We start from the raw sequence: 12,348 nt of genomic DNA, 5'->3' as shown, positions 1-12,348 counted from the left end.
CTCTGTCCCTGATCAGTGCAGCCCCAGAGTTCAAAAGGGGGGGGGGTGAGCAGCATGTTAAGGGGCACCTTACGTGATCCGAGGCCAACCCGGCTGCTTCTCCGTGGGGTTCCACCGCAGCCTTACCACGAACTGCTCCACTCCACCCGCAGTCCCACTCCCGCCGTCCCACGAACTGCTCTGGCAGCTGCTCTGCTCCGCTCCGCTCACCGACCTGTGAGCCGCTCCGCTCCGCTCCGCTCTGCTCACCGACCTGTGAGCCAGGCCGCTCTGCTCCGCTCACCGACCTGTGAGCCGCGCCGCTCCGCTCCGCTCCGCTCACCGACCTGTGAGCCAGTCCGCTCCGCTCCGCTCACCGACCTGTGAGCCGCACTGCTCCGCTCCGCTCCAGCCGTCCCTTGGGCCGCTCCCACAAGGCTCTGCTCTGCTAGCTGCTCCTCCAGCCGCTCCGCTCACCCCCGCTAAGCTAAGTTAGCTTAGCAATATAGCTTCAGGCTCCCCCACTAGTTAACACAGCCTCAGTGATCTCAGCTCTTAAATAGCTTTAGCTCTTTTGTGATTTCAGCTCTTCGTGATTTCAGCTAGTAGTAGGGGAGCCCCAGTGCTGGTGCACTATTGGCCCAGAGTGAATTCAGCTCAGCAGTCCGTAACTAGACTCCTAAGGGAATCAAAGTTAGCTCTGACATTCAACAGTGGAGAGAGGAGGAGGTGCAATTGGTGTTTCAGGCCCACAAAAGGGACCCACACCACCAGGTACCAATACCTGCCCCCAACCTCTCTCAATTCACTGGGTTTTGTAACCCATGCCCCTTGACAAGCAAATGCTACTTAGGTAATGGTGAATGACTCACTCAGTCCTTCTGTCATACACCAGTTCCACTGGCCTTGATTCACAGAATCAGGGTAACAAAACTTTATTCTTCCTGCCCCAATAACAGAGAAACTGGGGATCCCACACCGGCCAAAGTAACCACTTTGAGTTGCTGTTGTTTCCTGCCAGGCGAGTGGGTGTGCCTATGCAAACAAGATCAGCCCCTGGAGTTCTTTTCCACACTCGTCATAATTCACCACCAGATGTCAGGGTAGAGCTCATCCTGACTCTGCTTACACACAGATGGTCTGTCTCTGTCCGGCATCCTGGGTTCCTTTAGCTTGTACCTGTGCATTGGTGCTGCACTAGTGGCTGCCACTGTTTGATCCTTTTTCTGGACCACCCAGCTGCCCTTGCAATTTGGAGGCATTTCTCTAGGGTTAGATTTATTTCTCTCAACAGTCTTTCCTATAAGCTGGAGTTACATGTCCCACAAATGATCCTGTCTCTGATTAGGGGATCTTTAATGTCTCCAAAGTCACATATGGAAACCAGAGTTCTCAGCTCTCAGATGCACGTATCCATTCCCTTTTCTGCTTCTTGGTTTCAGGCACGCAAACGGTTTCTCTCTGCAGTCTCATTCTGTCTGGGGTCACAGTACTCATCAAACTCCTTTATCAGCAGTTCCAGTGTTTGGGGCATTATTCCTGGCAACAGTGTCTCACTCCTCATCCTTTTCTCCCAGTGAAATAGTAAAAAAGCTTTACCTTAATTTCTTCATCTTTATCCCCCAGGATCAATTTTTGCTTCCACTGCTTCTGTGCTTGGGCATGGCTTTTGGTCGGAAATCCAGCATTCCTGCTGCTCTGAATCGCTCTCTGCTGCCGGTTTGCTCTGTTTCTAGGTGCTGCTTTGTTTGCCTGTTAACCACACTCTCTTCCTAGCTACGAGTCTCACTAGAGATGCTGTCACCACGTTTCATGTACCACATGCTGGGTAATAACATGAGAGGACACCAAGCTTATAAAACTAAACTGGCTCTTTATTAAGAGAAGTATTTACAGAGGTGCTGCAACTGCAGCTAGCATTCCAGCCATGGGCACACAGACTGATTTCCTGGTGCCTCATGCAAACTCTTACCTCCTGAAGCCTGTGCTCCTCCCTCCAAGTTCCATGCAGATTCCTACAACACCAGCTGAAGAAGTAGCCCATAAATCCAAGGTACCTTTGCACCATAGCTGGAACGGGGGGTGAGTAGGCAAATTTAGCACTGTGTTTTATGTGCTCCGACACAACCTCTGTTCCCATGTTTCGCTGAAGCTATTCTGATGCTTAGGGTAGTGCAAGGGTGGGTTGTAACTGGCAGTAAGGGGATGAGTACATTTCTTAATGATATCTTGCTGCAGGATTACCTCCTGAGAAAGAATCTTCATTGCTTGGGATGTTTCAAACTAGGATAATTTTATGTCTCTGCAGTGTTTTTGACAGGTGACAGGCTAGATGAATGCTAACAACCAAATTCTGGGCCAGATCCTCAGCTGGTCTAAATCCATGCAGTGAGGTCAGTGGAGCTATGCTGATCTATACCAGCTGAGAATCCAGCCCTCTGGTCTCAGATACACTGAAGGGAATCCGGAGTAGCTCCAAGGGAGTTACTCCAGATTTTCACCAGTGTAACAGAGCGGAATCTGTTCCTAGGTATTATTACACTGAGGGGCGGAGCACCCCACGTTGAATGCATGGAAATGGAGGAGATATTCTGTGTGATTGAAGCAGGAGATGGGTCTATGTTGGTGCACCAGGCATCTCTTTGGAGTGGATTGAGGGCAGGAGGGCAGTGAGGAGAAGTCTGAGGAAGCAGGGCAGAAGCAGTGTGGTGTGGTCACAGATTTCCACAGCTCAAGGACAGAAAATGTTGGCTCCTTCATGGGAGCTGCCTCTGCAAGTGCTAACACGCTGGGCTGTCCCAGAGCCCCAGGAAGCCTGGCTCTCCATTCTTTATAGTCCATCTTGATGGCAACTCGGAGCCACGGGAGCACACCTGGCTCTGGAGAGCAGCGTGGGGATTTAGCATTGTGTTGGCTTGCGGGAGAGGGGGTAGGTCATCCGCTCTTCACTGTGCCTTGCTAACTTCATCTGCTTGGGATCTACGGCACTGCCTGAGGAGGAGCTGGGACTCCCAGCACTGGCCTAGGCTGTGCCCTTGGAAACATCTTGCCAGTCCCTGGAGAGCATGGCGATTCCTGATAGCCCCCCTGCACATCCCTCCCCGAAGAGCCTCTCAAGTGAGACTGGTGGGCGTGATGCAAAAGGAAACTCTTCTATACAGACCTGGATTTCATTTACTGCATGGGCTTCCCCACAGTGCCACAACCCAACCCCAACCCGCACCTCCCAGTATACACACGTGAACTCCTCATTCCCTCCCTAGCCTGTTTCACACCCCCATTCCCTCCCACAGCCCAGTGTATACCCACCCCTCCCTATAACCTCATTCCCTCACACAGCCCAGCCTACACCCCCATTCCCTCACACAGCCCAGCCTACACCCCTCCCTACAGCCTCATTAACATAAGAACATAAGAATGGCCCTACTGGGTCAGACCAAAGGTCCATCTAACCCAGTATCCTGTCTTCCAACAGTGGCCAGTGCCAGGTGCCCCAGAGGGAATGAACGGAACAGGTAATCATCAAGTGATCCATCCCCTGTCACTCATTCCCAGCTTCTGGCAAACAGAGGCTAGGGACACCATTCCTGCCCATCCTGGCTAATAGCCATTGATGGACCTATCCTCCATGGATTTATTCCCTCCCACAGCCCAGCCTACACCTATATTCCCTCACACAGCCTGGCCTACACCCCACCCTACACTCTATTCCTTTGCAAAGCTTGTCCTACACCCCCTCACTACACTCACCACTTCTTCTCTCCTCCTCAAATCTATTCCAGGGAAATGCTTTCCCCTTGATGGAGTGCAGCAGATTGTACAAGGGAGCCCGTCCCGCCCCACCAGTCCTGGACAGCAGCCCCATCGGGGATCCCTGTGAGTGTAATGCGATCAGCCACTGCATCTGAACCATTCTGAGCCCCTCTAGTTAGAGCAGAGCCCAGACAGCCAGCTGTCAAGAATGGGAAACCAATCCGGTGAGCTCCTCAGTTGCCACAAGGTAAAAAAGATCATGGTTAATGTGACAAAACAGCCCCGTTGTTGGGGGCAGAAGGGAGACGCTCACGGCTGTGACAGACGTCACCGATGTCTGTACAAATGTAACATTGCCTGTTTCCAATATCACACCGGCGGAGCAGCGCGGGGGATCTTTGTTCTGCCCTGAGAATCACAGGGAGGGGGGAAGGAGGCAGAGGAGAAAGGAAACCCACTTCATACAAGATCCTTTTCAGCACAGTGGGTCAGTTTCATAATCCTCATCTGTAAAATGGAGCAGCTGAGGAACAGAGGGGGCGTGGCTTGCAGGGCCGGCTCCAGGATTTTGGCTGTCCCAAGCAGCCAAAACCAAAAAAAAAAAAAAAAGCCGCGATCGTGATCTAAAAAAAGCCGCGATCGCGATCTGCGGCAGCAATTCAGCGGGAGGTCCTTCACTCCCAGGCGGAGTGAGGGACCGTCCGCCGAATTGCCGCCGAATACCTGGACCTGCCGCCCCTCTCCGGAGCGGCCGCCCCAAGCACCTGCTTGAGAAGCTGGTGCCTGGAGCCGGCCCTGGTGGCTTGCCCAAGCTCATACAGACCTGAAGAAGAGCTCCGTGTAAGCTCCAAAGCTGGGCTCTCTCACCAATAGACATCAGGCCAATAACAGATATTACCTCACCCACCTTGTCTCTCTAATACCCTGGAACCGAGGCAGCTACAGTTACACTGCATACAAGGTCATACAGAGCAGTGCTACCTCCCACTCCTCTATCCACTAGATGTCCCACCCTCCCAGAGTGGGGGCTAGAACCCAGGAGTCATGGCTCCCACACAGCATTCTCCATTAGCCACACGGCTGTACGGGACCAACCTTGACGCGTACAGGAAGCTCCCGTTTATGGGCTAATGGAGAGTGGGGTGTTTGAAGTCATTTCTCCAGGTTCTGGGCCAAGCTAGTCACAACCTACGCTGACAGTTCCTGGCTCTCCCCAGGCTGACTGTGGTCTGGAGCCAGAGGTGTAAGCAGCAGAAGCTCAGGTGTAAAGAACACAGCCAAAGCTTCCCATGAAGGGGCTGCACAGGTGGTGCTGCTGCAGGTAGGCCTCTGACTCGCTCATCTGCATCTTGAGGCACGTGCCCTCCGGATCCACAGGCAGAGGGTGCTGCAGACCTGGACTGAGGTGCCCCGAATATGAACACACACTCCCTAGCCCGCAGACACTAGTTCTGCCAGTCCTCTGTACACAACGCCCACCCAGGAGGCTTCCCTGGTTTGCAGGAATCTGCTGCCTTGCCACAGAGTCTGTCTCACTGGTGGCCAGGAGCCTCTGCAAACTTTGTGCCCCTTTCTCTCCATCTGTCCAGGTATCCCTTCTGGGTACCTACGTATGAACAGATATGCCCAAGTGCAAGGAGCCACATGGTGCCATTGCAGCACAAGTGAATCTGCCCAGGAGGGGCCCATACTACAGATGGCACTGGCAGCATCATCTGCTTCAACCCATCACCGTCTGGCTTCTGCATCCTTGGCCATCAGTCCAACCAATTTGTAAGCAGGCACCACGCCATCCCAACAGGCCGGCCAGAGGACAGAAGGTGAAGAAATTAGGTGCCCAGGCATTTGCACAGAGCAGCATTCTCAGCCCATGGAACTGCTGTTGTTCTCAGATGCCCTAGCCAAGCCAACCTCTGTTGCAAGGCCAGCACTAGTCATAGAAAGTAGGGATGGAAAAGTCCTATTAGCCACTCAGCCCATCTCCTGGGGCCAGTGCAGGGCTGTATCCTTCCCTGCAGGGCGTTCTCCAGTGGAAGAATCACCCATGTGAGACAGTGCCAGGTCACCCGCTATATTTGGGTTCCATATATGAGTAGTTTATAAAGGGTTAATACATTATTAATAGATATTTTAATAAACAATTAACAAATCGTTATAAAGTCCAACAGATCTACAGGTCACTTATACCCATCATTGTACTGATGTGCTCCTACCCATCATCTAGAACACATTCTCCTCTCTGCAACATGCTGCTGACATCTAGTAACCCACTGATACACAGACGCTACAGGCTCATAAAGGGGCTGTGATGGAGCAGGGAGCGCGGTGGATTTAACCTGGGAATGTTGCAGGGAAGTTGCATTTTGGATGGGGGACTTCTCTTGAAGGAAGCTACCTGAGCTGTAACCTGAGCCAGGAGGGGGGTTGGGAGAAGAGACACCTTCTGCCCGGGAGACTGAACAAAGGAGAGGGGAGGGGGGAGAAAGCTGCTGGAGGAGTTTTTAGTTTCAGGTTTCAGAGTAGCAGCCGTGTTAGTCTGTATCCACAAACAGAACAGGAGTACTTGTGGCACCTTAGAGACTAACAAATTTATTAGAGCATAAGCATTCGTGGACTACAGCCCACTTCTTCGGATGCATATAGAGTGGAATAAATATTGAGGAGATATATATACACACATACAGAGAGCATGAACAGGTGGGAGTTGTCTTACCAACTCTGAGAGGCCAATTAAGTAAGAGAAAAAAAACTTTTGAAGTGATAATCAAGATAGCCCAGTACAGACAGTTTGATAATTCAATCCTGAGTTGATTGTGTCTAGTTTGCATATCAACTCTGTCCACATATCTATTCAAGTGACATCATCATAGGACCTAATCACATCAGCCATACCATCAGGGGCTTGTTCACCTGCACATCTACCAATGTGATATATGCCATCATGTGCCAGCAATGCCCCTCTGCCATGTACATTGGCCAAACCGGACAGTCTCTCCGCAAAAGAATTAGTGGACACAAATCTGACATCAGGAATCATAATACTCAAAAACCAGTGGGAGAACACTTTAACCTGTCTGGCCATTCAATGTCAGACCTGAGGGTGGCTATCTTACAACAGAAAAACTTCAAAAACGGACTCCAACGAGAGACTGCTGAGCTGGAATTGATATGCAAACTATACACAATCAACTCAGGATTGAATAAGGACTGGGAATGGCTGAGCCATTATAAACATTCAATCTATCTCCCCTTGTAAGTATTCTCACACTTCTTATCAAACAGTCTGTACTGGGCTATCTTGATTATCACGTCAAAAGTTTTTTTTCTCTTACTTAATTGGCCTCTCAGAGTTGGTAAGACAACTCCCACCTGTTCATGCTCTCTGTATGTGTGTATATATATCTCCTCAATATTTATTCCACTCTATATGCATCCGAAGAAGTGGGCTGTAGTCCACGAAAGCTTATGCTCTAATAAATTTGTTAGTCTCTAAGGTGCCACAAGTACTCCTGTTCTATTTTTAGTTTCAGTTTGGGCTGGGTGGTGCAACGCAGGGAACCCCAAGCTGGGGTCTAAGCTCCTAAACCCCCCAGAAGGACTTGATTGAGGGGTTCTGGTTGTACCTACACGCTCTGCTTGGGACCGTGTTCCTGTCATCTAATAAACCTTCTGTTTTACTGGCTGGTTGAGAGTCACGGTGAATCTCAGGAAGAGGGGTGCAGGGCCCTGACTCCCCCACACTCCGTGACGGGGCAGATCCCCAGCTGGTATTAAAGGGTGCAGCTCTGTAGACTTCAATGAGGCTATGCTGAGTTACACCACGGGGGGATCAGCCCAAAGATCTCACTGTTAATTAGCTATCCTGATATTTAGCCTAAACATTCCCTCTTTTAATTTCATCCCATTGCTCCTAGCCACAGCTCTGTGCATCCCTCTCTTCCACCAGGGGGCCTGATTCTCTCCTATTGTGCTGGTCTCAGAGGAGTAACACGTCCTCCCTGTCGCCGAATCACTAGTGTGAGATGAGAACCGAGCAGTTGGTGTTTTACATCCTTCCAACCTGTGAAGCCATTCGCTGGTGGGAGCCGGCTCTTTTAATCTTCCCACAGCAATTAATCCTTCCTGCTCCCTGACCAAACACCCCCAACTTATCAACATGTTTCTATTCATGTGGTGACAGTGCGAGTCCAGGTGGGGCTGCACTACCACTGTAGGGAAGGACTGACACCTTTGGGTGGCTAATCTGAGGGCTTTCAACAGAACCTAGCCCTCCTGCTGGCTCTCTGCAGGGGGGTGAATTTCACCCTTAATGAGATGGACCCAAATCAATACCCCTATATGAACTTACGGCATTTGCAATCTAGAGCTGAATCCTGAGGCCAGAGTCTGTCTGCCAGAATCCCCTCCCAGAATTCTCTAGGCCATTGTGTGGCAATCCCACTGGGCTGATGGCACTGCAATCTCCGTCACCTCCCTGACTGTTAAGGACAGTAGCAAAGAGTCCAGTCGACATAAGGAAAACAATCTGTTGCTGACAATGCTTATTATCAGCAATTGGCCCCTCCAACAGCTGGTCTGCTAGTGCAGATGGGAACAGACTAGTTTCAGCACTGTTAGAGGAAGCTTGATTGAGACTTTAATAGCACATCAGACGGATCCCTTGATAAGCAGTGTGTAATGCTGGCAGGCCAGATGCCAGCACTTGCCCAGACTGCAGGCATTAGCTTAGAACTGGCAAACTAATCACCTGTATGTTAGTTTTGCTCAAAATAGGTATTAGTCTTCTATGAATGCAGTTAGTGTTTAGACTCTGAAATGCTTGTAAGTGGCTACATACATTAATCTCACGAGCACTGTTTGTAGTCCATGCGATAAGGAAATATGTAAGTTTTGCTTCATAACTTTGAAAATGTTTGCTCTGAACTTTTGAACCCAGGTTAAAATTAGATGGGCTCTTAAGGAACATCGCAATAAAAAAGATTGGTTAGCGGCCCTCTTGCACTTTGGAAATGCTACCAAGGAAGTTCATCCTGTGGACTTGGAAGCTGAATTAAGGAAATAAAACAAAACCACAGGAAAATTTTCCATCTCTCTCTTCACTGTTTGAACTCTGACAGGGCCAGAGACTCTAAACTGAGACAGAGATCCCCACGGGTTACCTCTGGGTCTGCCCTGAAAGACAGTTTGAATTGACAGATCACTACAACTTTATCACCTTTAGGATTTAGATGTGAATCATTTGGTTGTGTATATTTGCTTGCTTTAACTTGTAAATAACTCTCATTTCTTTTTCCTAGTTAATAAACCTTTAGATAGTTCAATACAGGATTGGTTACAGGCATTGTCTTTGGTGTATGATCTAGGGTAACAATTGATCTGGGGTTAGTGACTGGTCTCTTGGGACTGGAAGTAACTTGAACATTGTGTGATTTTTCTTGTAAGTTTATCACTAAGTCCAGTTTGTCTGGGTGGCAAGACGACTGTGACTCTATGGTAAGACTCCAGGAGTATATATTTGTTATTAGCTTGGTGAAATCTAATTATAGAACATACCAAAAGTTTGGGGTGCCTGCCCTGTTTTCTGACAGTGCCCTGAGGTAGGCACTCATGGTCGTGAGCTACTCCCAACAGCATGACAGTGGCTCAGTTTTCTAGTGTAGCTGGGGCCTAAGAGGATCAGAAAGCAGCAGAGGCTGGATCCGTTTTTGCCAGGCACTGTACTGCCCACTCAGGGCTTGGGAAGTTCAGGCAGAGTCCTTGTTAGCTGGAAGGGTCCTGAATTTACACTGGACATTGCAATGGGATTTCTTGGTAGCTACACCATCATCATCACAAGCCAAAACAGCATTACTGGGCAATTCACTTGTCCTGAAACAGACAGTGGTCCTATCCTCATCTGGAGCCAGGCTGGTCAGCGCCAGGATCCCGTTTGTTTAGGAAAGGAAACCATAACCCACTTACCCTCCTTTGATGTAATCCAGGAAGGTGTACTCCGACTCCACGGTGAATGAGAGCAGCGTCACCTCGGAACCAAGAGACAGGGTGGCACGTTACACAGAGCCCGAGACAGCAGGGATCACTGGTGCAGTGCTGAGTGCCGAGGAAAGGTGCTAGTGTGATACCCCTGAAGACTATCGATTTCCCGTCAGCCCAAGGAAGGAGTTAACTTCCCCACCCTGCTCTCTGGCAATGTGGGTCATGTTGGGCTGGTAGGACATTTTTTGTCAAAGCTATTTTTCAGTGTAAAATTGGGTTTTCGCCTACATTTTTGGGGGGGGTGGGTGAAAATATCAGAATTCCATGGAAAATGTCTGCATTCCTTGGAAAATCACCCTAGGAACTAAAATACACTGATTTTGAAATGATACTGTAGCACTTCATGGGAGTTGTAGTTCAGTCACTTCATGCTCCATTCTTCTCTATGCGCTGGATTTTCCAGCAGGACTACATCTCCCATGATGCCCCACAGCCAGGGACGCCCAAGTAACACTTCCCTTCTCCAAGACGGGAAACCGTGGTGCATCATGGGAGATGTATACCAACCTAGAAGCCTGGCCCATAGAAGAGGATGGAGGTATGAGATGCCCAAACTCCAGCTCCAACAAGGCACTGCGGCAGCATTTCCAAATTTAAATGTTTTGGTTTTCAGCTGAAATCTTCTGAAATTTGAATTTCTGGTTGTCATCATGGATCCTCCCTGCCACCTCATTTTGAACCAGCTCTTGTTTCATGTCTGCCGGGAGGGCCCATTAGTTTCAGTGGGTTGGTGATTCAACAGGAATCACAAGTTTCACTATATGAAGGATGTCTCTCATCCAAGATCTGACAGCGATCAGGCCTCCTTAGCTTATAAGATCAGAAGAGAAATCTGTCCACAAGAAGCTGATTGGTGACTGAGTGGTTCCACATTTCTAGTGATGTGGCAGAAAATTCTGACCCTTCATATCAAAGCATAACATGGAGAGGAAATATTGTCGGGGAAAGAATGCTTCTGATTGGTTGGTTCTGCATGGCAGCTTGCCATTGGGCAACTCGCCAGCCAAGGATAATCATCTCCTACCTTCCTGGATAGCTTAAATCCCAAAGAAAAATAACGTCACTTACTGTTCCTGAGTTAATGTATTTCTTTTTCTTCATTTTCTTTTTGGGATTCACCACCTGAAAGACGAAGGAAATGGAAGAGACTGAATAACCTGCGACACAAAGTGAAGCCTGTTTATGCTAGCACAAATGACACCATTGGCATAGGTCCCTCAGCAATAGTGATGGTGGAGGTTGTCCATTTTTATCAGTGTGTCTTCTTCCTGCTCTATCTTATTGTAGAGTGAATAACCACAACTGAATACAGTGTTCCAAGTGAGGGGCATATGATTGATTGATAACATGTTCTCAGTGTTTTCTATCTGTCTTTATCCATCGCGTCAGATATTCGGACATCAGAACAAGTCTCCAAATTATCTGGATGCTCATCTTTATTTTTAGTCTGAGATATTTCCCCCTCCCCTCCCAAAAAACTTATCATCAGCAAAGTAAAAACAACCCATCTTGCTTCTGATCTTTATATAGCCATCTCTTAGCAGAGATAAGGATGGAGGCAGAAAAGCCTAAAGCAACATATTCAGTTCTCAGCAAAGGCAATTCTTTACGTCTAGTTTAAGCAGCCCTGGGGATGCCAGAGAACATAACAATATTTCTGTTACTAAAGAGAATGTTTCCTTTCTCTGTCCCAAAGCATGGTCCCAATGCTAGGAAAAGATTTATCAAGAGATTTCAGCCCTGACAGTCCAGTCGCAATGTGGCGTGAATTGGGGTAGCCCCCGCTGAACTCAGCTGAGCTTTGCTGATCTACAGCAGCTGAGGGACAAGCCCCATGGGAGCAGTCACCCTGTGCCGAGGTTCAGCTGGAGGCATAGGTACCACTTACAGTCCTCCCAGCAGGGCTTATGGAGGATGGAAATGGTGCACGGGCCCCATGCTGGCTCTCTGCAGAGGGGGATTTCACTCTCGAAGTGCATGCATGGCCCCATTATCACAGAATCTGAGCACCTCACAATCTTTACGATATTTACCCTTCCAACCCCCTGTGAGGCAGGGCAGGGCTATCAAACCCATTTTACAGATGCGGAACTAAGACCCAGAGAGAAGTAACTTGCCCAGCATCTCACACGGATTCCATAGAGGAGAAAGGGACTTGAACCCAGTCTCCAGCTAGCATCCTGACCACTGGGCCAGCCTTCTTCAGGGCTAGACTAGCACTGTCCACATTGTTAGACGTGGAGGCCAAGTGACTAGTGATTTGGGATACCTCCATTTTTGAGCACCCAACTTGGAGACATCTTGAAGGGGCCTGACTTTCAGAGGACTGGTGTTGGGCCCTTTCTTACATCAGGTCCCTTTAAGACATCTCAAGCTGGGTGCCCAAAATCACTGGCCTCTTTGAAAAAGCTTGGCCAGAAAGTCCACTCTTCAAATGTCCAAATTCTGCAGGACAAAACTGCCCATGCTACTTTCCACAACCCAACTGCTCCATAAGGGCCCAGGTCCTTCCAACACCTGGGATGGGGAAAGCACCCAGATCTCCTGACCCTACTGCTCATCTGGCCCTCTCCAGCAAGT

At 49.2% G+C, this 12,348-nt stretch overlaps 1 protein-coding gene across 2 annotated transcripts in view; it reads right to left on the bottom strand.

The window, feature by feature from the left end:
• Positions 1–12,348, bottom strand: part of CPNE5 (copine 5) — a 192,129-nt gene that overhangs the window by 67,264 nt on the left and 112,517 nt on the right. For both annotated transcript variants that reach the window (XM_054028328.1, XM_054028329.1), the window contains exons 13-14: positions 10,837–10,890; positions 9,694–9,755 (exon numbers count right to left, since the gene is read on the bottom strand). In XM_054028328.1, the coding sequence (XP_053884303.1) occupies positions 9,694–9,755; positions 10,837–10,890 (116 nt within the window). The remainder of the gene's footprint in view (positions 1–9,693; positions 9,756–10,836; positions 10,891–12,348) is intronic.

This window comes from Malaclemys terrapin, chromosome 4 (genome assembly GCF_027887155.1).
Source record: "Malaclemys terrapin pileata isolate rMalTer1 chromosome 4, rMalTer1.hap1, whole genome shotgun sequence".
NCBI lineage: Eukaryota > Metazoa > Chordata > Testudines > Emydidae > Malaclemys > Malaclemys terrapin.
Note: the sequence above shows the minus strand (reverse complement) of the source record. Positions and strands in the feature narration are given on the sequence as shown.